We start from the raw sequence: 24,704 nt of genomic DNA on the forward strand, positions 1-24,704 counted from the left end.
AAAAACAGATATTATTGCGTACTAGAAAGAACATTTAACTAGGAATCACAAAACCTAGGTTTCACTAGTGCTATCAATAATGGATTGGATTTTGGTTTTCTCTTCTGAGAAAAGTTGGATTCAACAATCTCTCAATATTCCTTCCAGGTCTAACTTCCTCTGACTTTGTAAATGAAAAAACATTACTTACAACTTTTCTCATATATAAATTTAATACACTGAAAAAGTTGGGTTTTTAGTTCTACTTAAATACAATCAGCAGTCACATGGACAAGTAGATGAACTCTTTTTTGAATGAGAATATACAAACTGAAATTTTATACAACTTTTCAAAAAAGATATGCTCCTTTAAACAGCAACTGATTTGAAATCCACATGAAGCACGTTTAATATCTCATGTTTGCTTTCAGTGGTGGGATGGAGGCTTTCTACAACAAAGAAAGAGATGACAACATCTCTAATGCTTAAACTTTTAAAAAATAGATTTTACTGTGATGTGATACACAGAGATTGAAATTTAATTTCATATTACAGGATATATTTAATTCACTGCAGACAAATGAGAGTAGTCAGGGAAACTTGTCTGATATATGATTGCCTAACTTTAAAAAAAAAGACTACAAGAATTTTGTTGTTGGTTAAAACAAACAAAATAAACAAAAACATTGTTAAAGTAATAATTCTCCATAAAATAATTTTACTCTTAGACTTAGGATAACCTACACTGCCAGGTAATCTATTCAATATAACTTCAAAAATAGCCAGGAACTTAGAATATTGTGAGTTTGAGAGGGAAGAGTGAGATGAGTAATTCTTGGGTGAAGAGTCAGTAATTTGAAAAGACACAAAAAACCCTACAAACCCTTCCCACCCCCACCCCACCCCCAAATAAAAACGATTAGTTCCTTGATGGAAAGCCTAAAGTCAACCAGGCAGAGCAAATCACATGTAAATCTGTGATGGGTTCAGAGTCTGAGAAAAGCAACCAAGGTGATCTGTTTTTATCTCGCCCTTCTTTGTACATTTTGCTTTATTCTCTTTGCCTACTTATCTCCTCCTTCTACTCTTAGTCTTCTCTACATATCGACCCTGGGGTTTAACCATGGCTTTCTCACTTTTAAAGGATAATAGTCATCCATTGATCTTAGGAACCAAAAATTTTGGTGCAATTCCAAATAAAAGTAATTAACTATTTATTAAATTCTTCTCTACTTCTGGCCATTATTATCCTTACTTTCCCCCTAATCTACAATATACTTCTCCCACACAAAACCAGCAATTTCCCACTATTATGTAAAAACACAGTCAAATTAGCCTTCTTTACTAGTCTTCTTCCATTAACCCTATTCCTCCATTCAGGACAAGAAGCCACAATTACAAACTGACAGTGGTTCTCAATAAATACATTCAACCTGACAATAAGCTTTAAACTAGACTATTTTTCCATCATCTTTATCCCCATTGCATTATACATCACATGATCCATTCTTCCATTATGTTTCTTACCCATTTTAATTTAATGGGTATTAAAATACCCATTATTTTATTGTATTACCCATTTATTGAAGTTTGTACTGTTTTCTTGGTAGGCAAATCCTGGGAATAAGGCTCAAAAGATCCAGGAGAAATAAGTGGGTCATCATAATGTGTATGTTTGATCAGAATAGCTATCAGGCACACTGTATGAAAGCAGTCAGAATAACTAATAGTGTCAGAAAAGTCAAATAGAAATGAAGTTGGACAATCAAAATATAATATATCAGGGCATACCGACTAAAGGATTTATTCAACATTAATGATTACACTGACCTTTAAACACAAAATCATTTTGGTGACACATTCTATTTGTGGTTCGTAACATTTTTTCTTGGACTTAAATGTAGCCCATTGCTATGTATTAGATTTTTGGTTCCATTTTTTTAAACAGAATCAAGAGTCATACCAACAATCTGACAATCTCTTTTTGATTCAGAATATACAAACTGAAGTTCTATTCAATTAAAAAAAAAAGATTTCCCTTTTTGGCAATTCTGATTTAAAATTCTCATGAAGCATGTCAAATATCTTATTTATAATTATGCAATCTCCTCATATCTCAAGTTGTAAATTGTGCTTTATTAGGTAACATTCTATTACAGACCATGGCATACAATTTTTACCTTTCGAACTGAAGCCAAACGATTCATCATTAAAGATTCTTCTCGGTCATCATCATCATCCAAATCCAGCATTGGCATACTGAAGGTATCGATAATGCTACAGCACCTGGAGCTCTCATCTCTTGGATCAAAAGGATCCACAATAATGGGCTCAGTTCCTTTTATTTCACATCTGCAGAAGGGACAGCCTTGACCATCTGATTCCTGAATAAAAGAATAAATGGATCACTGGCTTTTGAATAATATGAATGATTATGGCAAAGTTTTATTGTTGCAAAGTATGAATAAAATGTACATAGTTCTAACTTTAAAGACAAATCCTGGGGAAATAAAAGTATTTGATTTTTTTTTAAACCAAGATCTGAGCTTTCAAACCTTTGCGTTTGGAATGTTCTAAAGTAATTAAAACATTCCTATAGAGTTACTAGAGAAATTAAACAAAAAGACAGGAATTTTACAATGAACCAAGCTGTAATAACAGTGATGATCAATCATTTTAACATTTGATATGGAAAATCTTCCTATTTATAGAACAAGTCATATTCTAAACATATCAACTTCCAAGAACTAGGTCTATTTAAATCTTGGTTTACAAGAAAACACTGTAAAAACAAAGAAATCAGATTTCAGTTTCAGAAATCATGGCAAAATCATAGTTTCAGAATTCACTGCCTGTCTTCTTGCCATAACTCAATTGGGAGGTAATGCTGCATAGGATGACATTAGTCTCACTCTGAATCTTACCTTTAAACAAGAAATTCCCAACAAATTTACTGAAATATTTCTGAAGATGGGATGATTTTGCTAGGAATTGCTTTTTTTTTTTTTCACCTCAAATCTATTATAATCACCTTTTATAACACTGATATTCATAATGGGCAAAAGAATCAAAGAATTCTGATGCCACTTCATTGTAACTTTTTTTACAGCCTTGAAATGAGTGGCAAATTTTAATCACATTTCTACAAAGGGAGATTAGAATGTAAACAACTTTTCACTACTGAATTCAAGCACAGAGATAGAAAACTATGTTGTCTGTTTTAAATATCAACAAACATTCTCTGTCTTCTAGGCAGAGACAATAATAATTATGTTCATGTTAAAGATAATAACACTAAGGCCTATAGACACTGTATCATATTAAAGAAAGCAAAGAGATGAATTAGCTTAAGATTCATTTTTACAGAACTTCTAGAACTTCATTTGATATAATTTAAAAATTTTTTTAAAATTAAAAAAACATTTCACCATTGTCTGGTTAATGAAAAGGAACTTGAACATCCCTCATTTAAAGTAAGAAATCTCTATTTTAGTTTACTACTATGTGGGAACAAGATAAAATTCAGGGTCATATACACTCCTTTAAAAAAGAATTTCTACTACACCAGTGTCTTAAACTCACTCAACTCAACTAATTTCTATTTGCAGACATTGTGGTTGTTGTTTGTCCTTCATTCTCAAAGATAGACCATGATATCAGGGAGGCGATGCCATGACAAGCAAGTGAACTGGATTTAAGGGAAGGAGGAGAGGGATGAGCAAGGTCATCTCCCTCATTTTTTTTTCCTCACGTACTCAGAAATATAAGGACATAAAAATCACAGGCTTTTGTTGTAAAGTTCACTTGTTCTACATATGGAGAGGAAACATTTACTGTATAGCTTATCTACTGTACAGCAGAAAGCACTATCACTACAAGCCAATCACAATGACAATGCCTTTATTATATACAGAATTTGTCTTTACAATGGTGTTTAATCTAATGGAAATTGTTTATATCATAAGGTTTTCTACAGAAACTGTTATGAAATTCAGTGAAGCTGTAATTTATTATCAATTGAGACATTAAGCCTTAGTTCTGTTGAATGACTGCCTAACTACATATAGTTCAGGTCAAATGTGTACTCTCTAGAAATTATTGTTATTGTTGTTTTAAATGATGCTAATAGCTGTACTAAATTCAAAATTCACTTATGTATCTAATAAGACAGAAAGCCCTGCACCCAATTCACCTTTTATAAGGGTTCATTTTTGGAATCCTACATTTTGTTATAAAATGTGTATCACTCTAAAATTTTTGATAAATCATGAAACAAACTGATAATCTTTTAACCCGGAGGTGGGGAACCTTTTCCCTGCCAAGGACTATTTAGATATTTGCGGCATCACTTGCAGGTTATACAAAATTATCAATTTTCAAAACACAAGCAGTGGGAGGTTGTTTTACTAAGCTTTTAGCTCATCATAACCTGAGGTTGCCTCAGCTTTTGCTTAGATTTTGCTAGCTTTATATGGCCCTTCGGCTGGTCATTCTGCACCTATTTTAACCCATTAAGACTCTGAGTAGGTTTTAGGATTGTGCCTTTCATTCATGGTTCCTAAAAATTTTATTATGATCCATAAAGAATATTTAGCATTCTTCATATTTACATGTATTTGAAATTTTTCTGTGCCTTTATATATGATCAATTTTCTGCCAAAGATACTATGTGTTATTGATATATGTGTATATATGTTTTTTACTGGTGCCATACATATTTTAATTATGATTAATCCAGCGTTGTTTTTTTTTTTCTTTAAATTTTATCTTTTTTCCTTTTATTTCTCATTCAGTTAAACTTGTCCAACTCTGAGAGAAAAACATTAAAGCATTTTGTATTTTTTGGGCTATCTATATTTTTCAATTTAATTAGTTTTTTATCTTATGAATTTAAATGATATGAAATTTGCGGTATATGTTTAATGGTGTTATAGCTTCATTAAGCATCATGACATCTTTTTTATCTTTGTTTACACTGTGAATTTTTATTCTTCCTTTGTCTGATAGAAGATACGAAGAAAACAAATATTAAAACTTGCCCCTTTTTATCCATTTGATGCATAGTCAATTTTTTTCTATCCTTTCATTTTTCTTATATTCACATTTTATAGATATATTTACAAGACATATTTAAGATACATTTTTTTCCTGTAACAGATAATGGGATTTTATTTATCCAATGTGCCACATTATTTTGTTTTACTGGATTAATTTATTCACATTTAAAATTTTGAGAGATAAGTTTTTATGTTCCATTTCTTATTTTTACTAATTTTTTATTAATTATTTTGGTTCCATTCCTTCTTTAGGTCAGCACCCTTTCTTTTTATCATTAGTTTTGCTTAAATTACTTAGTTGTAACTATTTCTATAACCTCTTCTCACCTCCACTTCCCTTTGTCAATCTTTTCCCTAGTTTTGATGTTGTATATGATTTACTGATATTTTCTTTTATTAAGTTATCCAGTTCGTCTTCCCTTCTCTCTTTTCTTCAAAACCACTCCTCCTATTACTTCAATTTTCTAGTGTTTTTTTTCACCTTTAAAAAAATTTCTTTATTCTCTTCATTTGTGATTTTTTCTTTCTATGTATTTTGAATTTTTATTCTTTGATTCATAGTTCATAAAAACTTATCTATTCTGTCTTTATTCTATATATCTTGTGAAATTAAAATTTTTTAAGTTTCATATGTGATTTCTTCTAATAAATTCTATTGTTGCCTTTTTAAGATTGTTCTCTCTTAACCTTTTCTCATCTGTGGTACATCGTTCTTAAAAGTATAATTTATGAGGTTAATAATGAAGTTGTAAAAGCACTGTCTCATGGTAGAAATGTTCATATGCTCTAAACTGTGTAGTCCATTTCTATATCCTGCCCTCCTCCTCCCAAATACCATGCAGTCCCTTCTCTGGATCCATACACTCTCATGTTTGTGGATGCCCGAAGTCCCCAGAAGTTGGGACTTCTCTTACTCTTAGGAAGAAATGTTTTTATATCAAAGCACAATAGTTTCTTAGAAGAAGCAATCTACTATGCATGAATTCCTTGAGACCAGATCCATATAAAATGCTCCATCTTCAAATAAATAATTTACTGATGAGTTCCCTTCCCTTAAACTCCCCTTTTTTATCCAGTTCTTTCAACCCCTCTCTTTGTTACCTATGCAATTTTTCCATAGCCATTCTCTTAATGAGAGTATAGAAGCTATCTTATCTTCATTAGTCTTCTACTGGTTTATTTGGGGTACATCACATATTTCCTTTTAACTTTCATATACCTACTGTTCTTTTGTTTAACCTTTCATTTTTTGCAGTTTGATTCTACTAAACATAATGATTCAACTAAGAGTATGAAGGAAAGGAAAATTTTAGTTCATAATGTTTCAAATCTACTCTTCTATAATTTTTACTCCAATTTTTTATATTGCACTTTCATTTTATATATTTGTCTACTTTTAAGAAGAATTATCTTAACTCTCTTTGGTTATTACTGCTTTTTTTCCCAAGTTTTAAAAAATATGCCTTTTTTCTTTTATTCTTTCTTTTAATGGCCTCGAAATAGGATTGTTTATTTTGTCACTTACTCTTTTCTTCTTGTCTTACTAGTTTTACTTATCTTTCTTGTTTTGGAGAGTGTTTGCAATTTGAATAATCTACTCACATTTGGGGGACTGGAAGTTGGAAAAGGAAGAATAGGATTGAAGAAAACTGTCTAGTTTTCCATCTTGCTGAATAATGTGACCAATAATTTTGGCAATTATTTAAAAACCAACAACCAAAAATATTAAGTAAAAATCCAAATCATATAACTTTAGGAAAAAGAACTTTTTATATAACTTAGAGTATGGGCATATCACTTATGTCAGGTATTCAGTCATTACGATGGAAATACTAATTCATATCTACACTTAGCCTTATATGTGAACATTTTCTTTTTTTTCTTCTCCAAATAAATAATACCATCAGAAAAGTCATCAGCAAATTTTAAAGTAAATACATACACTAAGCATTCAAATATTTGAGGTAAAATTCAACTAATGACAATGTTCATTAAAACCTGAACACATTTGGTACCCTAAGCACACTCTAAAGCACAGACTAACGTTCACAGAGATTCAAAAATTCACAGTACCTTTTTTTTTTGGTTGACCATAGAAAGAAATGATAGGCAAAAGTACATGCTTTTAAAAACTCTACTGTGGAGAAGAAAGGATAGTACCATAACAAATGAATTCCTTTTCAGAGTCAAAAGAAATATAGCTCAGACAACAAGAAATCATAAAATAAAAATACTTATTTTAATGATACTTTTTCTTTGCAATAAAAAAAGCAAGGACAAAAGATTACAGAAGTATTACTACAGTATTCTGATGAACCCTCACCTAAGAATCAAAACTAGATAAGAAACTGTGAGGGTCAAAAGATTAAAACAAAGACAAGAAGTCCTGCTGAGTCATTGTGGCATAGAATGACCCTGGGTTCACAATGGTTATGCCAGTGAAAAACAACTTCTGGAAATTGTGTTCACTAAACTGGAAAATCTCCAAGTATGAACCCAACAATGCACTACCTTTTTCACTGATTAGACCACCTAGATTGGAGAAGTTCATTTAAAAAGTTAGGATAGTATGACTTATTTCAGCCACAGCAACTGTATTATTTAATCAAAGATCACAAGTAAAACTTTCAAGTACCTGAAGACAGCTATCATAACCCTCGTAACTCTTGTCTTCTCCAGTTTAATATACCCTAAAGTTTCAAGCCAATCCTGTTACGACACGGACTCAAAAATCTTTCATTATTCTGGTTTTCTACCTCTAGATTTAATCCATCTTATCAATGTACTTACAAAAATATGATGATAAGAACTGAATATAATAGTCCAACTGGGGAGTGAAGAGAATAGAAAACAAGAGGTACTATCTCTTTCTTATTTCCAGAATAAATGTTAAGAAAAGTAAAAGTATAAAAAACTTTCTAGAAGTTTGGCATTGAAAGGAAGGTGAAATATAGGATTACTGCTTGTGGATGTGACAAGGTCAAGAGAAAATAGTTTTTGTTTTATTTTAAGAATAGGTCATCCCTGACTTTGTACAGAGGTAGCAGGGAAGAAGCCAACAATTTTGAGGTTGGGGAGGGGGAACTTTGAGAAATTACAGGAAAGGAGGACAGATTGCAGTAGATAATGGAAGAGATTTCAGAAGAATGAAAGTGCCTGTAGGAGAGGGAGAGAAAGACTACAAGAAAAGGAAAGAAAGGAAGATAAAAGAGTAAAGGAAGGGAAGAAGGAAAAAAGGAAGGGAGAGAGGAACGAAGGAAGAACGACTTATTAAGTGCCTTCCTTCCATGTATCAGTCACTTTGCTGTTTTACATATATCTAATTTGATACTCACAACATTCTAGGCATTGTTACAATTATCCCCATTTTATACTTGAGGAAATTAATTCAGACATGGGCTATTTGCCCAGTGTCACACAGTAAGTGAGACCAAAGGAAGAAAGAAAACATTTACTAAGCATTTACCATATCCCTGGAGAGAGGTAAAAGGAGAAAAAAAAAGAATGAGAAATTAAGAATGGTGGAAGATTCCAAAGAAGACAAAAGTTTGAGGCAGAAAACATAAATAAAAGGATTGACCTTAGCAGCTCTGAGGTAAAGGAAAAGGAAATGGTGAATATGTGGTAGGGAAGAGGGTAGACACACATCCATTTATTTTTTGTTGCTGTTTGTTTCTTTTTAGGACAGAAAGTTTTAAGGTGATATAAATATAATAATATACTTTGAGGCCAAAAAAAGTTATGTGGCTTGAGCAAGGTCACACAGGTAGTAACTGCAAACACAAGATTCAAGTTTGGATCCCTCTGGCTCTAATTCAAGAATCTTTCTACTACATTATATCACCTTCTTTAAAAGAAGGTTTTCTAGCCACTAATATCATATACTCCCCCATCCCAGCTCTGGACTCCAGGCTCTGATAGGTGAACATTTAAATTATCTTGACCAAAACAAGGTCTCCATGACTCTTCCTAGCCACCTACACTCACTCCCTCACTCTCTCACTATACACACACACACACACACACACACACACACACACACACACACACACACAGATTTATATATATATATATGTTTTTTTTTAATTTATAATTTTTAAAATTTACCAGTTTTTTGACAAAATATATTGGACTTTTACTGAGGCTTTAAATACTCTAAATTCAATGCTTACATATCAAAAAAGCATAAGTACTATAGAACATAAAAACTGCATGTAGAAAGTCATTAAAAAAAAAAGAAATGGTCTGAAATTAGAATATAATCATAAGTATTCTTTTAGTTAAAAGTCACTTAGGGATTCTGATGTTGAAAAAAAAAGAAAAATATCCTTGATACACCATTTCACATGCTTCTTTTAATATTGCAAAAGAATTTCTAATATATATATATATATCTGTGTGTGTGTGTGTGTCTTTCTCCCTGCCGCTTTCTTTTTCTTACTCTTTCTCATTCTCTCATTTTTCTTTTAAATATCTGGATATCATATAGATTAGCTATAGATACAAGATTTCTTAGTGACTGATGACACTACAAATCAAGCCTCCATTTTGTTTCCATAAAATATTTTGAAACAGACAGAAATAGTAAGAACAAATTTGCTTGTTTTTTATTTGTTTTCTATATTGAATTAAAGTTTTCAGCAATAATATGCGTTCAACATTTGGAAGCAAATATCTTTTAGAAAGTGCTAACTTTTTATTGTGTGGAGAAATTTTAAGGTACCAAATAGTTTGTGAATTGTTCTCCTGATATCAGACAAAATACTGATGCATAAACTTTCAACCCACGTTTATTGATATGGATCTTCACAGTGCTATAAATAAATATGGTACTACAGAATAGCAGATAAAAATTATCACTGAGAAAAAAAATCCCTTAGTTAATATTTGATTCAGCTGAGGGAATAGAAGCAAATTCTACCACTCCTCCTGCCAAAAGTTCAATCAAAATGAAGCATACAGAATGAAACAGTATCAAATAGAATTTCTAAGGAGGTAAATTATCTGACACCTCACTTAGTATTCTGTGCAGACTTAGGCTGCTTATTCCATTTATTAAATAACACAGATGTTTCAATTGGAGGAAAAAAAAAGTATAGGAAACCTCTCCTGAGGCATGACTAATGAGCCATTATGACAGCAATTAAACACTAACCACTTGCAGCCTGTAAAACTGACATCGCTACAGTATGTTTCTTCATTTTCTCATTAATTATACAAAAGTTAAATCTTCAATAAAGTTTGATTAAGTTGAAAGTGTAGCACCTAACGGGAAGAAAACTTCGTGTACATTTGTCATCTGAAAAATGATTTGCTAATAAAAATTCTTTGGTAGAAAACATTATGTTTCCATTCTTGTTCCTCTATTTCCGTTGGGTTTCCCAGGTTTTTTTTTTTCCCCTGAAACAATTGGGGTTAAGTGACTTGCCCAGGGTCACACAGCTAGGAAGTATTAAGTCTCTGAGGGCAGATTTGAACTCAGTCCTCTTAACGTCAGGACCGGTGCTCTATCCACTGTGCCAGCTAGCTGCCCTCAATTTACCAGTTTTTTGACAAAATATATTGGACTTTTACTGAGGCTCTAAATACTTTAAATTCAATGCTTACATATCAAGAAAACTTAAGTACTATAGAACATAAAAACCTGCATGTAGAAAGTCATTAAAAAAAAAAAAAGAAATGGTCTGAAATTAGAATATAATCGTAAGTATTCTTCTAGTTAAAAGTCACTTAGGGATTCTGATGTTGAAAAAGAAGAAAAATATCCTCGATACACCATTTCACATGCTTCTTTTAATATTGCAAAAGAATTTCTAAAAGTTTAGTCTCTGGGATACCACAGGCAGTAGTCTTAGTTTCTGTCATAAAAATGACAAGTGAAAAAAGATTTGAGGAAAATAACCCAATATTTTCAACATAAAGAACGGGTTGAAGGAAGGTAGAGAATAGGTGTCAAAGTTTGTCATGGCAGCTTTCCAAGAAGATCAAAGAAATAAGTCCATGAGAAAATGGATAGATTTGTGGATATTTCTCAGGACAATAGGAATAAGAAGTCTAGTATAGTTGCAGAGAAAAGTTTAGTAGTTATTAATGGTATGACTGAATTACAAGAGCAGAGAAGTCAGTGTTGCACAGTGGAAAAATGGGTTTAATTTCAAAGAACATGGGTTTCTATCTATCTGACCAAGTTAATGAAATGCTCACATACCTTATATGAGGTATAAGGATATACCTTATATATGAGATAAGGGCCCCACTTACCTCATATATAAAATTAGAGAGTTGACCTAGATGATCACTAAGGCACCTTTCAAGCATTAGATGTTAAAACTAATTGTAAATTATTTTCCTAATATTCATTTGTTTTTCTCCTTTCCCAATGGATTCCATTCTTACTCTTTATTCTGTGCCTCTATTTACTTTATATTGCAATAGTAAGTCTATACTTATCTTACTATGCAAACTACTTCAGAAAATGACAAGTCATTATTTTTACTAGTTACAAATCTCAATATGAAACATGAGTATATTTAAATAATATCACAATAAAACAAATATAATAGTCAATGGACAAAATGTTCATATTTCTACTCTGAATTATTACTAAATCTAAGTTTTACATTTTACTAGTTCTGATCCTTCTATTATTTTTTAGGGATTTGTTCCTCAAATATCTACTTTTAGTGACTGACAGTTTACAAATTTCTTGAATTTCTAAACATAACATGGAACAGAACTTTCGAGGGAAAAAGAATGATTATTGAAATAATTTACCAACTTTATGTCTTCATATGAGGCTACTTCAGTAATAACAAAAAGCACAGAGGCTTAGAAAAAGATTAATTAGTAGATAAATTGTACCAGATGGAGAATAAATGGAAATATTTTAGAATTATAGTAATATAGAAAATAATGTCATAGTTATAACAACTGGAAACAACTCTGGTGTCTTTTGCAACAGTGAAGCCCCCAATTGACAAATTTATATTAAAACTTTTAAAAAAATATATATGTATATATTCAGGCCCCGCTTTTTCAAGTACCAGTACTATTTTTCTCAAAAAGGGAAAAGTAAATCAATTTTCTCTATTCAGAGACATAATTTAAATCACTCTAGTCAAGCAAATACATGAAAATTTACTACACTGATTTGTATGGTAAAGGCTGATTATGATTCCACCATGATGTTGTAGGTTTTAGGCTCCTACTTCAGTGTTACTTTCCTATTACTAGTCAGTATAACAATAGTAATTCTATTAGATTATAGACTTCTATACAGTCCAATTCTCATGTGGTAATAGAGGTTAACATTTTGCCAGTAAAATGACTAGGAATCATCAAGTCCCAAGGTAGATGAAAGAGGGTAGATTTGAAGTGAGTGACTATTCAACATTGAGCACCCCAGGAAAGAACAGAAACAAAATAGGCCCTACATAATGGTGGATAAATGTTGATCTTCATTGTCTCTCCAGTCCAGAAGTCTATACTACCTGAAAAATGTCCCACAGAAAACAAACAATAGGGTAATTTTTTGTGTCTGGAAAAATGTGTGAATGAAGGCTGTCAATCCAAAGGCTTACTATTAACTTAATCCTTATTCTGCAAAACTGAAAGAACTATCAGCTCAGGTCTCATTGAGTAATTCACACAAAAACAGTTGGAGCTTAATTCATTCTTCCTCATCTTTCCCCAAATTGGTGAATGATGCCATATATCTGTTTTTATATAGAATATACTTGAAAATAGAAACATTATTTCACTGAGCTGCCTAAGGAGTTAAAAGTCAATGGCATTATAAATATTGCTGAATTCAGGAGTATATTATTAATGCTATTATCTCTTAGCATTTTCAAGTATTCTGCTATATGCTTGGTACTGACTTGTTGATCCCACATTTAAAATTCCCTTTTCTTTCCCTAGGATAAGCAGCAATGATCATAATCATCATCAGTAAAACAACTACATAAGGAGGAAAAACATAGTTCAGAAATGAAAAACTAACCTGGGGGAAGGAATGGGAAGGCAGTTAGATGGCAAAGTTTAAAGAGCATCAGCTCTGAAGTCAGGGAGGACCTGAGTTCAAATCCGGACTCAAGACACTTACTACTTCACAGGTATGTGACTTGGGCAAGTCACTTAACCTTAAATGCCTCAAAAAAAAAAAAAAACAAAACCCTAATCTGAAACATAAATGTATATTTAAGGTGTGAAATTTTTTAAAAATTAATTTCTTTTTACAGAAGCTCATTGTGTAAGAAATCAAACAAAATAAAAACCAGTGATGTGAAAAAGAAATATATGACTTAAGTCAATAAAAAAGCTGAGTAAAACAATGACAATACCTGCCATGCAGTAAGACAAGACGTACACATCAAATGCCCGCAAGGTTCAATCTTTACATCTTTATCATTTTCTGCACAGATTTTACAAAGCTGGAAAGTAGAGCCCATTTCACAATACAATTCATATTGTTCCTGGAATGAGAGAAAGTTAAAGTTAATGCATTTCCAGGAAGATCAACTAAACAGAATTTCCTTAAATAATAATTACCCAAAGTACTTCATACACTTGGATACCAACAAGATTATTTTTCTACTTAATACACGCTGCAAATGCCAACATAAATTTGATGACCATAATTTGGTCATCAAATATGAAGTAATAGTTTTTACAAATATGTTTTTACTAGAAATTTAAAAGTCTATATACTATAGATTATTTAACGTTTTCCATTTTCTTTTGTAAAAGGATCAATTTTCCTTAACCAGTTATACTGACTTAAGGAAAAAACTTTTAAATTAAATGTGAATACAATATTTATAGTATTTAGTTTATAAACATCAAATTCCTTTCATACCAAGTCATATCATTTTTTAAATATTAAAAATTACCTATTATAGATTATTTTTGTCCTACCTCCAATTATATATTTATTTCTCCATTTCATTTGAACATTAAAAAAAAATTCTCAAAACTACTGCAATATTCATTTTTAAACCATTGAATTTGAAATAGTATTTCCCCTCTCTCTGTGTTTTGTTAAAAAAAAAAAAAACAACTAACTTGTATATAGTACTTATTATGTTGCCAGGTCCATGGGGTATTCACAGAGGATTAGCACTTTAGTATGAGAACCTGATAATTCCTTTTCAGGACTGCTTATGTGCCTTTGGTGTTTACTTTCTCCCAACTCTCACCTGTGGCTTTAAAAAGCTACAGCATGCACAGCAGGCACACCTTGGTAAACTGTCTTGACCAATGAGCAAAACCACGCTGAGGGTTACCAACAAGCCCCAAACCTTTTGGTGAATTAGGGGGAATGTCTACCCCAAGCATGTAAAAGTCTTCTCTCAGATGAGAACAATTTGTTCCAATGATCAAGAAGACTGATGAAGCAGTTGCTGCAGAGTGCTTAGAGCCTGGTCAGACATTAAAGACATCAATGTCATCCACTGCATCCTGGCCCATTGTCAGTTATCTCAACTTGTTCTGCCACTGAATGTTCCATGACTCAAGCCTTTAACTATACACAGCTCTGCCTCATTTAAATCTAATTCATGTAAAAGTCAAGACATCATCCATAATATCATTGGTCCTCTTCAAAAACAAAGGATAAACAAACAACAGAAATTCCAAGACTAAAAGAAAATTCACTAAAAATGTAATGCCATAAAATAATTAATAACGTTGGTCAAACAGCTTCTTTATCTAGACTCATTACTTATTTCTGGCTTGAATCCTTCTAGTGTGGCAAAACTCAAATAAATGCTTTCAAGTATTCAGTTGCTAAGAGAAACTGAGTCTATATAGATTAGCTTATAAATTTAAAAGAAATGTAGAAAAGGAATTAATAGTGGAATTAAAAAATAAAATTAGAGTGATACTTTATGAGTTAAAATACTAGTTTGTTTTTAATTTATAATCACTGAATACCTACAATGCATTTATCCCTATGCTAATTGCTATCAAGTATAAAATATAATACCCAATCTCTGTTTTAAGAGAATCTGTGCTCAAGAAGTTTACAAACTTATTTGGAGGACAAAAAATGCAACAAATAAAAAAAAATTGAAAACTACTTAAAACTTTGTTGAATAAAAATATTACCCAAATGGAAAAAAGAACAGCATAATAGGTAATAAAGTGAAAAAATTACCAATGAGCTACAAAAGTGATAATTATTTAACAATATTGTTAATGGATATCCAAAAAAGAAACTTAAAATCATCAGAACATGAATTAAAGAAAACTCCCTTTGACCACACGGACAATTTAGCCAAAATATTATGAAATAACTGAAATGAATATACAACTTAAAAAAGGTTGGCTTCAGGAAATAATGCTCATTGGTTTATTTAAATAAAAAGAATTAAGGATATAATCACAGCAAATTTTTTTAAAAGTCAGAAAAATGACAAAGTACAATTTCTCTTTAAGAAATTTGTTAAAGTTTTTCTGTCTCAAACAATACAGATTTTAAAAGTGTTTTTTTTATTTTTTAAGATTTGACATATATAAGACAAAAACCAACTCCTTCCTCCTCCACATAATTTTTTCAAGGCTTTCAGAAATCATCTATATCATCTACATTTTAGATTCTCTAGAAAAATCCAGAAAATAGTGAGTATAAGGGCAAAAAAAAATTTGAATTTATTTCCCAGATCTGCTCACAGACTATATTACCTCCACATAAATGATATTCATTTAGATATCAAAAGCACAAGAAATAAAAAGGAGATGTTCTATTGGAAGGAATAAAAAGCAAATGTTTAGCTATAGGTTTTTTAAAATTACTTCTCCAAAATTATTGTCTAAATCAAGTCTAAAAGACTTGAAATACTTCTATATATCCTATTACCATTCTCTTATAATAATTACTCAGGATTTCATTTTTTTAAAAAATTAAATCCACTACCACCCAACAGAAAACAAGTTTCTATAAAAACCCTATACAGAAGAAGAGGAATAAGAATTTAAAAAAAAAAAAAAAGCTCTTGAGAGTTTGAAGAAAATTGCCTAATTTTTGCAAGTGCAAGTACATCCTTAAATTCCACTTAAAATAGATCTGAATTAAATCCAGTCTTTTAGCCAGGATACTGGTAAAGATAGCTTACTTCTGAAAGTCATATTAATTTTCAATAAAACAAACCATTAAATAATATTAACTAACTAAAAGTATATGCATCTGAAATCAAACATACCTGTGTAACTTTGATATGATCATGTGGTGTAGGTTCACACAATCCCGTCAGATCAGGATTATAACTTCGTCCATCAGGATACAGATAGCTGAATTTTGAAACAAAAATTGTTAATATAACAGTAATAAAAGTTAACATATAAGATAAAAGTAAAATATATTTATTGATCCTAAATCTAAATTTGTTAAATATATAATGTTCAAACACTTCTTCCTTTAACATATTCCCATTAATGATAAATCTCTCTCCTTGGATTCCCTAAGAATACACAGTCCACTTACAAATAATCTTCTATTTTCTTTCCCTCAAATTCTATTAAAGTCCCTTTCACTTTAACATTCATTCACTTATTCATTCAAGAAATATTTATTGAGTACTTATTATGTACAAAGCATTATATTAGGCACTAAGATGGACACAAAGAATATAAGGCACAGTTCCCTGCTCTTATCGCTTAAATGGTGTAAATTTTAGTAACTGAACAGTCATGAAATATAGCAACAAAATACATTTGTCATGGAATTACAAAGCATTTCCTTTACAAAAATGAAACATTTACTCCAGAGATCAACTGTTTTCTTTGGAAATAACTGATTAATGTAAATGTAGATTTGCTATGATATTTTAATGTGTAAACATATGAAGAAAATTAATCACCAATTTGTGTTTATGTGGGAGTGAGGTAACAATCAACATCTTTTATAAAAAAAGATTTGAAAAACACCAAATGAATGAGATTCAATTGAGTATGGGTAGTTACTTCAATTTCCTTTTTTTTTTTTTTTTTTTTTTTTTTTGTAATAAACATTAAAGATTAAGAAACAGATGTTATTAAAAAAGACCTTGGGAAAGGAAAGACTATATTTCAGTCAGCAGCTTTTATCAATGTGGGTGTGTCAGAGAGAGAGAGAGAAAGAGAGAGAGAGAGAGAGAGAGAGAGAGAGAGAAGGAGGAAGAAAGGGAGAGGGGGGGAGAGAAAAAAGGGAGAGGGGGAGAGGAAGGAGAAAAGGAAAAGGGGGAGGGAAAGAGAGTAAGGGAGAGAGGGGGAGGGAAAGAAGGGGAGGAAGAAAGGGAAGAGAAGAGGGAGAGAGAGACAGGAAGAGAGAGAGAAGGAGGAGGGAGGAAGACTATATAATTAGAGATCAAATGAAGGCCTGTCTTTTCTACAATATATATAAATATATGTATAATCTCCAACAATCTGTCCAAGGTGGCTGACTTAGAAGCAATTTTATGGATAGCCTGACAGAAGGAACTAATAATACACTCAATATCTGGAGGTCAGAGCAAATTACCTAGAACTGAAAATACCCTTTTGTAAGGAAAATGTATTTTTTCAAAATAATTTTGGCAAAGTGGGGAAATTATTTTTAAAAAGTAAAGCTTCACTAGGAACAAATATAGAGTAACTGAGAACAAATGTAGAGTAACTAAAAACAAATGTAGAGTAACTAACTGAGAACAAATGATGCCCATGTAATTTGGCAATCTCTCTTTTCTATACTCACTGCCACCCACTCTTTTTCATGTCATCATTACTACTTTTTTTTAAAAAGGTAATATTTTTTCCTTCTATTTCACCTTCATTTCCAAATGTATTCCTCCCCTCCTCCCCTATGCAAGGAGTCATCCTTTGTAAAATAATAATAATAATAATAATAAAGGAGAGAGAGGGGAAAGCACTTAAGGAAAATTAAAATATCAACTGAAATTGACAATATAGCAATGTTTCCCACTCAAAATCCAACATCTCTGCAAAGAAAAAAGGGAGGTGTACTTAAGATAAAGCATACCATTTAGAGTTTGGGCTTCTTAAATGTTTTCCATTTGTGACCCCTTTTTGCCTGAGAAATTTTTACATGACCCTGGATATATAGGTCATAAAATAGGCATACAAATAAAACATTTACTGATAATAAATCATAATTTCATGACACCTACATTCAGTTGTGAGACCCCAAAAGGAGTTGTGAACTACAATTAAAGAAGCTAGGCTATATAACAATGTCAATAAATAAATGAATAAACATTTTTAAACACCTACTAAGTACTAAGCACTGTCAGATTAATTTCTTGATGTAGAGTTAAGAATATATCACTGTACTGCTGAAAAAAACCTTTAACGTGTCCCTCCTGCCTAGAGAGCAATATTCAAATTCTTTAGGCCTGACATCTAAGATCCTTCATAATCTGGTTCCTTCCAATATGATATTCTAGCCAAAATGAACTACCTGTTTTGCCTCAGAGATATTCCCTTTTCTAAAGACATTTTCCCATCTAGGTGCTTTTGGCATATTTCTTTCCCTCCAAGTGGAATCTCTTTTTCTCTCTCCCTCATGTAGTAATCTTCTCCTCCCTCATTCAAAGCTGAAAGGAAATATGACCTCTTCCATAAAATGTGCGGGGAAGATGGTTAAATTTTTTGTCTTTGTATCTCTCACACTCAAAATAAGCATGTCTACTAATTCCTTTTGGACTAAATTGAAAGCTTTCCCTCCTCTGACCTCTAATAAGAATTTATTTTCCTTATATACTCATTTTTGCATACATCTCATCATACTGGCTTGGATGTTTACCAAAAGCATTAAAAGTGTCTTACACCTCTTTGTGTCACTTCCCACCTCCCCTATCACCCAACACAGGGCTTTATACAAGCTAAGTACTCAATAAATGTTTGTTGAATAAAATTTTGGGGGATGGGGAAAAGGTACAAGCAATACTAAAATGGGATGGGTCGAGGAGAGCTGGACGGACCTGGAGGTGGTGGTCATCATTGACTATAATCTGAATGAGTGAGCCATGCAATGCCATTGTGGGGGGAAAAGGGGAAGCCAACATGATCCTGGGGTGAATTAAAAATGATGACATGCAAGGACTGGGGGAGTGGGTGTAATTTGTTTTTACTTTTATACCCTTATAAGGTATTGTGTCCCATTCTGGTCATCAGACTTTTAAAAGGATGTGGAAAACCTAGAAAGGATTCAGAAAAAGAGTGACAAGGAAAATTAAAGGGATGGAAACTAAGTTCCAAAGGAAATGTTAAGGGAATAGGGGGCTTGAGAGGTTATATAGAGGGGAGAAAGCTACTCTCTTCAAGCACATGAAAATGAAACTGATCCATTGTTCTCCATTATAGTGAAGAACTAAACTAGAGGAAAACAATAATAAAGGCAACTCTCAGTTGGATTTTAGAATAATCATTTCAGTATTTGCCATCTTGAAAATGGCCAAGGTATTCTGGCCAAGAGTTTCTATCCCTATTTATGATCATTAAACTAAAATATTCTGGATACTTTACACATTTATATTCCTAAAAGCAACTAAATCCAATGATCCCCTATCCCATGCAGTCCCCTTACATTTTATGAATGTCAATTATCATGTGATAGATATGTATACATATATGTACTATAATATGAAATATTAATTAATTTAAAAAGTATTAATAACAGCTTTGAGTTTTCTAAAGTAGTCTACACAAATTATCTTGTTTGACCATCACAACAATGGAAGATAAATAACTCAGATATCATTATTTCACTTTATAAATAAGAAAAGTGAGACTTGAGAAGATTAAATAATTTCCCTACATGCTCATGATGTCAAAAGAAGAAAAAAAAAAAAAAAAAAAAAGAATCAGATCTTTGCTGGACAAGTCCAGCCCATCTTCTACAACACTATTTTACAACTCCTGACTTAATATGTACATACACACATACAGAGCTAGTGTCAAATCATTTCCATTTATTACCCAGTTAATAAGTTGTATTTGATCACAAATAAGTAGTAATTTGTTACAAGAAGGGGAAAAAAATAAATCACACCATACTCTTAAAATGACAATTACTTTAATTTGTAAATTAGGATGTTCCAAATTTGACTACTGCAACACGCAACTTTGGTAATATATAATTTTACATTCTTAGTTTCTTAGGAAAGATGCCATAGTCCAATAGCTTTTACTGGGTAGCATCTAGCTAAATTTGAGATTAGCCTGTCTACAAATATAAGCTATGAAAATGATAAATTATGGCAAAATTAATCCATCTATGGTTCATTTAGATCAGGGCTGATGAAACTATGGCCTCCCTTGTTTTCATTTGTTTGTTTTTAATAAGTACAAGATAAGAATGATTTTTACATTTTAAAACAAAGTTTCTATTTTTAAATGTAAAAATCAAACAAACAAAAAATCCAAAACATATTCATCACTCACAGGCTATATAAAACAGGCAGATTTGTCCTGTGAGCCACATTGGATATGCTAACTTGTGATCTAGATTAGATCATCATCTCTGATAATTTCTTAGAAAGAATAGTCAATATCTACTAATAACACACAAAAATCTTTAAACAAACTAAAGAACTGTATTACTATTGTATTGCATTGTATTGTATTAATATTACAAGTATGAACAGTAAATTTATACAAATACTAGTTTCAGATACTCATCAAAACTTACCGCTCTGCTGATTAATCCTGGTTATCTCCTAAAATTCATAGATGAAATAAAACTAATTCTATCCCCTTTATTATTATTTCTTTTCTTTTCCATGGATGACCTATGAATTTAATGAATCACCTTTTCTTATACAACTCTATTGGACTGCCTCATTCTGGATGATATGTAAATTGCTGAACACCTCAAATCCTCTGAGTTACTCATCACAGAAGTTGCAATAGAACTGAGCAAGACAGAGGTAAAAGAAAAACAGAAGAAAGAGCAAAAGAAATGTGTGATACTGAAATGGAAAGAGTAAAGTATCTACTTTTACTGATAGAGAGTTTACCAGCTTCCCAAGGCTTCTTTTGAGTTAAGAGCATTATTAAACTGAGAAACAATAACAGTGCACTTTTACACACCAGAATGATACGCAAGGTACGTATGCTTAAATTTGTTTTATGTAAATACATATAAATATATACACATGCTGTGGTTTAGAAAACTAGAATATGATTTTTTTTTTTTTGCTCAAAATAGCTATTAGGACATCAGTTTAGTATTACAGCAATAATAATGATAATAATCATAACTAACATTTATATACCATCAGGCACTACACTAAGTGCCTTTTTTACAATTACTATCTCATTTGATCCTCACAACAATCATAAGAGGCAGTGCTAATATAAACTATAAACTATGTAAACTTAAAAACTTCAAGACATTTAAGACAAATATATTAAATTAGCCTAAAGGCAGTGGCAAAAGAGAAATTAATAGGTAAAAACAGATACTTCTTTGACAAACTTCTTTGAAATATTTCGGGGAAAACTAACTTCTCTTTCAAAAAGACATATACATGGAGAGACATAATATATATGTGTGCATTTACACACATAAATAAAATACACACACACAAATATATTACATCTCTCCATTTGCTGCTAAATACATTTGTTTGAATTAATTTAGTCAACTATTTTTTTTGGAGGTAAATAATGAAAAGATCATAATGAATTTCAACAAAGTTTACTCTCTTTAAGAACATGTAAGTAAATGATGCTATTCAACTGTTCTCCAAGATTCCCACAATCAAATATTTCATGTATTTCATATATTAAATTCATACATTTTATAATAACAAAGAATGAATTGACACCTTTAACCACAAAACGTTTAATACTTACAATCCTTCCCTGCTACCATCAATCAGGGCTTGAAATAAGGGTTTATTATGAGGTATGGTCTGCAGGATGTTACCATCTCCTGTGACATATCCAATGGCCCACTGTCCTAATCGAGTGCAACTTAACCTGAAAATATAGCTGAAAAAAAAAGGGGGGGAGGCTTAATCTCTTAAAAAATATTCTTATCTCTTAAATATAATCACAAAAGAGAAGATATATTCTAATAAGGTAGTAAGTAAGACTTATGAGTCCTGGAATCTATTTTCATATTTTATAATGTATTTTGTAACATGCTATAAATTCCCATTTCTTGATGAAATAAGTGGTCATTAATAGTTTTCACTTACTTATTTTACATAGGAAAATTAAATTATATTTCTGAAGTGATTTACAGCTCTTAGACAAAATAAAATTTGATATGTTAGCATCTAAAGAAGGATTTAGCAACATAGAAACCCAGTTTGAACTATATCTTGCTTATAATTTTTAAAATAATATGTTTTTCCCATTTTCCTAGGTAAATTGCTTTTAAAATACTTTACTTTCTGCAATTATGATGGCCATTCTATTTTTTTTAATGGAGAAAAGCTCCAAAAATGCCTTTAAATTACAATAGTGTCTAAGTTAAATATTTGATTCATAGCAGCTATTTAACCCTGTCAAATTCAATATTTCATCTAAGTAGTCAAATTGTTCAATGATATAAATCAAAGGAAAAGACTACTCTTTTAAAATTAACTCTTAAGTGGCAGGACAATAGCAAAGCTTTAAATATCTTCTTTCTTATTTAAAAAAATTCAGATAATTTCACTTTACAACTTTACAAAATGGAATATAGCAAAATATATACCTTTACACTTGTCATATTCTTTATATTTTAATTTAATGACCTGGTTCAATTAATTTTGTTGGATACATTTAAACAGTTTGATTGCTTAAATGTATCCAACTGAAATAAAAATCTTCTGATGTATAATGATTATTGATGAACCAAGTACTGTAAAAATAACTTTATAAGGTAATTATATAATAATAGTTACGAACTCTGAATTTAATCAATTTACACACTAGTAGCAGAATATGATTAATTTATCCAAGCTAATTAGATTAGGTCCCTTTTCCCAGGAGCAAAGTGGGTGAAGAAATAGAGGTAGAACTAATAATCAACTTGGGTGTGCATTCTTACATGGCTTACTCATGACCGTAACATTCACAAAAGGCATCTAGGTAACATATATGTATATATAATTGGAAATATAGAAACAAAAGTCCAGGTTGATGGTAAGGAAGAAAGTGGACCAATCATGGGCAATCTATAGTCTGAGCTTGGCTAGATAGCTACTATTTTTCTACTGAAAACCACATAAAGCCTAGAACCAGGAAGAATGGATTCCTGAATAACTATGTCACAAAAGAATACAATTCCCTCTTTAAGTTTTTGATTGGATATCACCAAACTATAATTAGGTTTTCCTAGAATAATATAAGAGAACTACCCAATGATGTCTAAGAATGTTACATCTAGAAAGGCCTATTGCTCTATGATTCTTAATAACTATATATGCTTAACTCTAGGAAGAAACAAAAATCATATAATATATATGACCAACACAGAAAGTAGAAAAATAAAACCTGAGGAGATAAACAACTTGAATGAAGTAAAAATGATCCATTTTGTGCACTAGAAAATATTTAATACTGGTCTAGCAACACACTCTTAGCTCTTTTGAGACATAAAAATTTCAATGAACTCATCATTTTTGATCTTTTGGAATGTTCCAGAGCCCCCTTTTCATGTTATGTGAATTCCAACATTAAATATGTTGGGGTTTTTTAAATTTTATTTTGTTTATTCACCCCTAGACATTATGAAACAACCAAATGGTCCAGGAGGATTTCAACATAGATAAACCTTTCCAGGACTATTTCAAAATCTGTTCTTTGATTAAAAAAAAAATTCAGAAATGATGGCAGTACATAAATATGGGCATGGCAAATATACAAAATAGTCAAAGCAATAAAATCACTACATTGTGAACAATACTTGCTGATGTATTCTTCCAGTCTACTTGGTTCCAAACCTTAATGTTATCCATAATGTCTCACTCTTCCTCACCTCATATATTCAATCAGTTGCCAGATCTTGCCTTTTCTACTTCTGTACTACCGGACCCTTTTCTCTATTCCCATATCCCTACTTCATTTCAGATGCTGTTCACTTCTCTCCCAGAATACTGAAATGACATCCCCCTCCAATCTTTCCTCCATGCAGATGCCAAAGTGATTTTTATTGAAGTACATATCTGACCATGTCACTCGCTTATTCAATAAACCTCAGGGGCTCCCTATTATCAAGGACAAAATAATAACACTTCTTTTAAAGCCATTCACAATCTTACCTCAATCCATTTTTCCAGCAGCACTGTCCATTAATGATTCTATTCCCTATACTTTATAATTCAGTCAGTCAACATTTATTATACACTTATGTATATAATATATATCAGGCACAGTGCTGAACTCTGAGAATTTTTTAAAATGGCAAAAATACTATCCTGGCCCTGAAGAAGCTCAAACCCAACTGGGGGAAACAACATTGAAATAACTATGTACATACTAGCCTTGTCTTTACTCCTCACTCCCTTTCCCAACTCCCTGCCACTGCACTGGCTAACTCCCATACATGGCATGCTTACCACAAACCTTATTTGAGTAAGCTTTCAAAAATAATCTCATAAAACAGGAAGAAATTTTTATAAAAGTAGCTCATGATAACTAACTTCTAGGCCCTCTGTATCTATGTATCTTAATGGAACATTGTTATGAAATAGAATA

At 31.5% G+C, this 24,704-nt stretch overlaps 1 protein-coding gene across 5 annotated transcripts in view; it reads right to left on the reverse strand.

Moving 5' to 3' along the window:
- Positions 1-24,704, reverse strand: part of CBLB (Cbl proto-oncogene B) — a 217,524-nt gene that overhangs the window by 83,044 nt on the left and 109,776 nt on the right. For all 5 annotated transcript variants that reach the window (XM_012544469.3, XM_023498954.2, XM_023498952.2 and 2 more), the window contains exons 7-10: positions 21,870-22,007; positions 16,238-16,325; positions 13,379-13,510; positions 2,160-2,363 (exon numbers count right to left, since the gene is read on the reverse strand). In XM_012544469.3, coding sequence (XP_012399923.1) covers positions 2,160-2,363; positions 13,379-13,510; positions 16,238-16,325; positions 21,870-22,007 — 562 coding nt within the window. The remainder of the gene's footprint in view (positions 1-2,159; positions 2,364-13,378; positions 13,511-16,237; positions 16,326-21,869; positions 22,008-24,704) is intronic.

The sequence above is a fragment of the Sarcophilus harrisii genome, chromosome 3, assembly GCF_902635505.1.
Source record: "Sarcophilus harrisii chromosome 3, mSarHar1.11, whole genome shotgun sequence".
Lineage (NCBI taxonomy): Eukaryota > Metazoa > Chordata > Mammalia > Dasyuromorphia > Dasyuridae > Sarcophilus > Sarcophilus harrisii.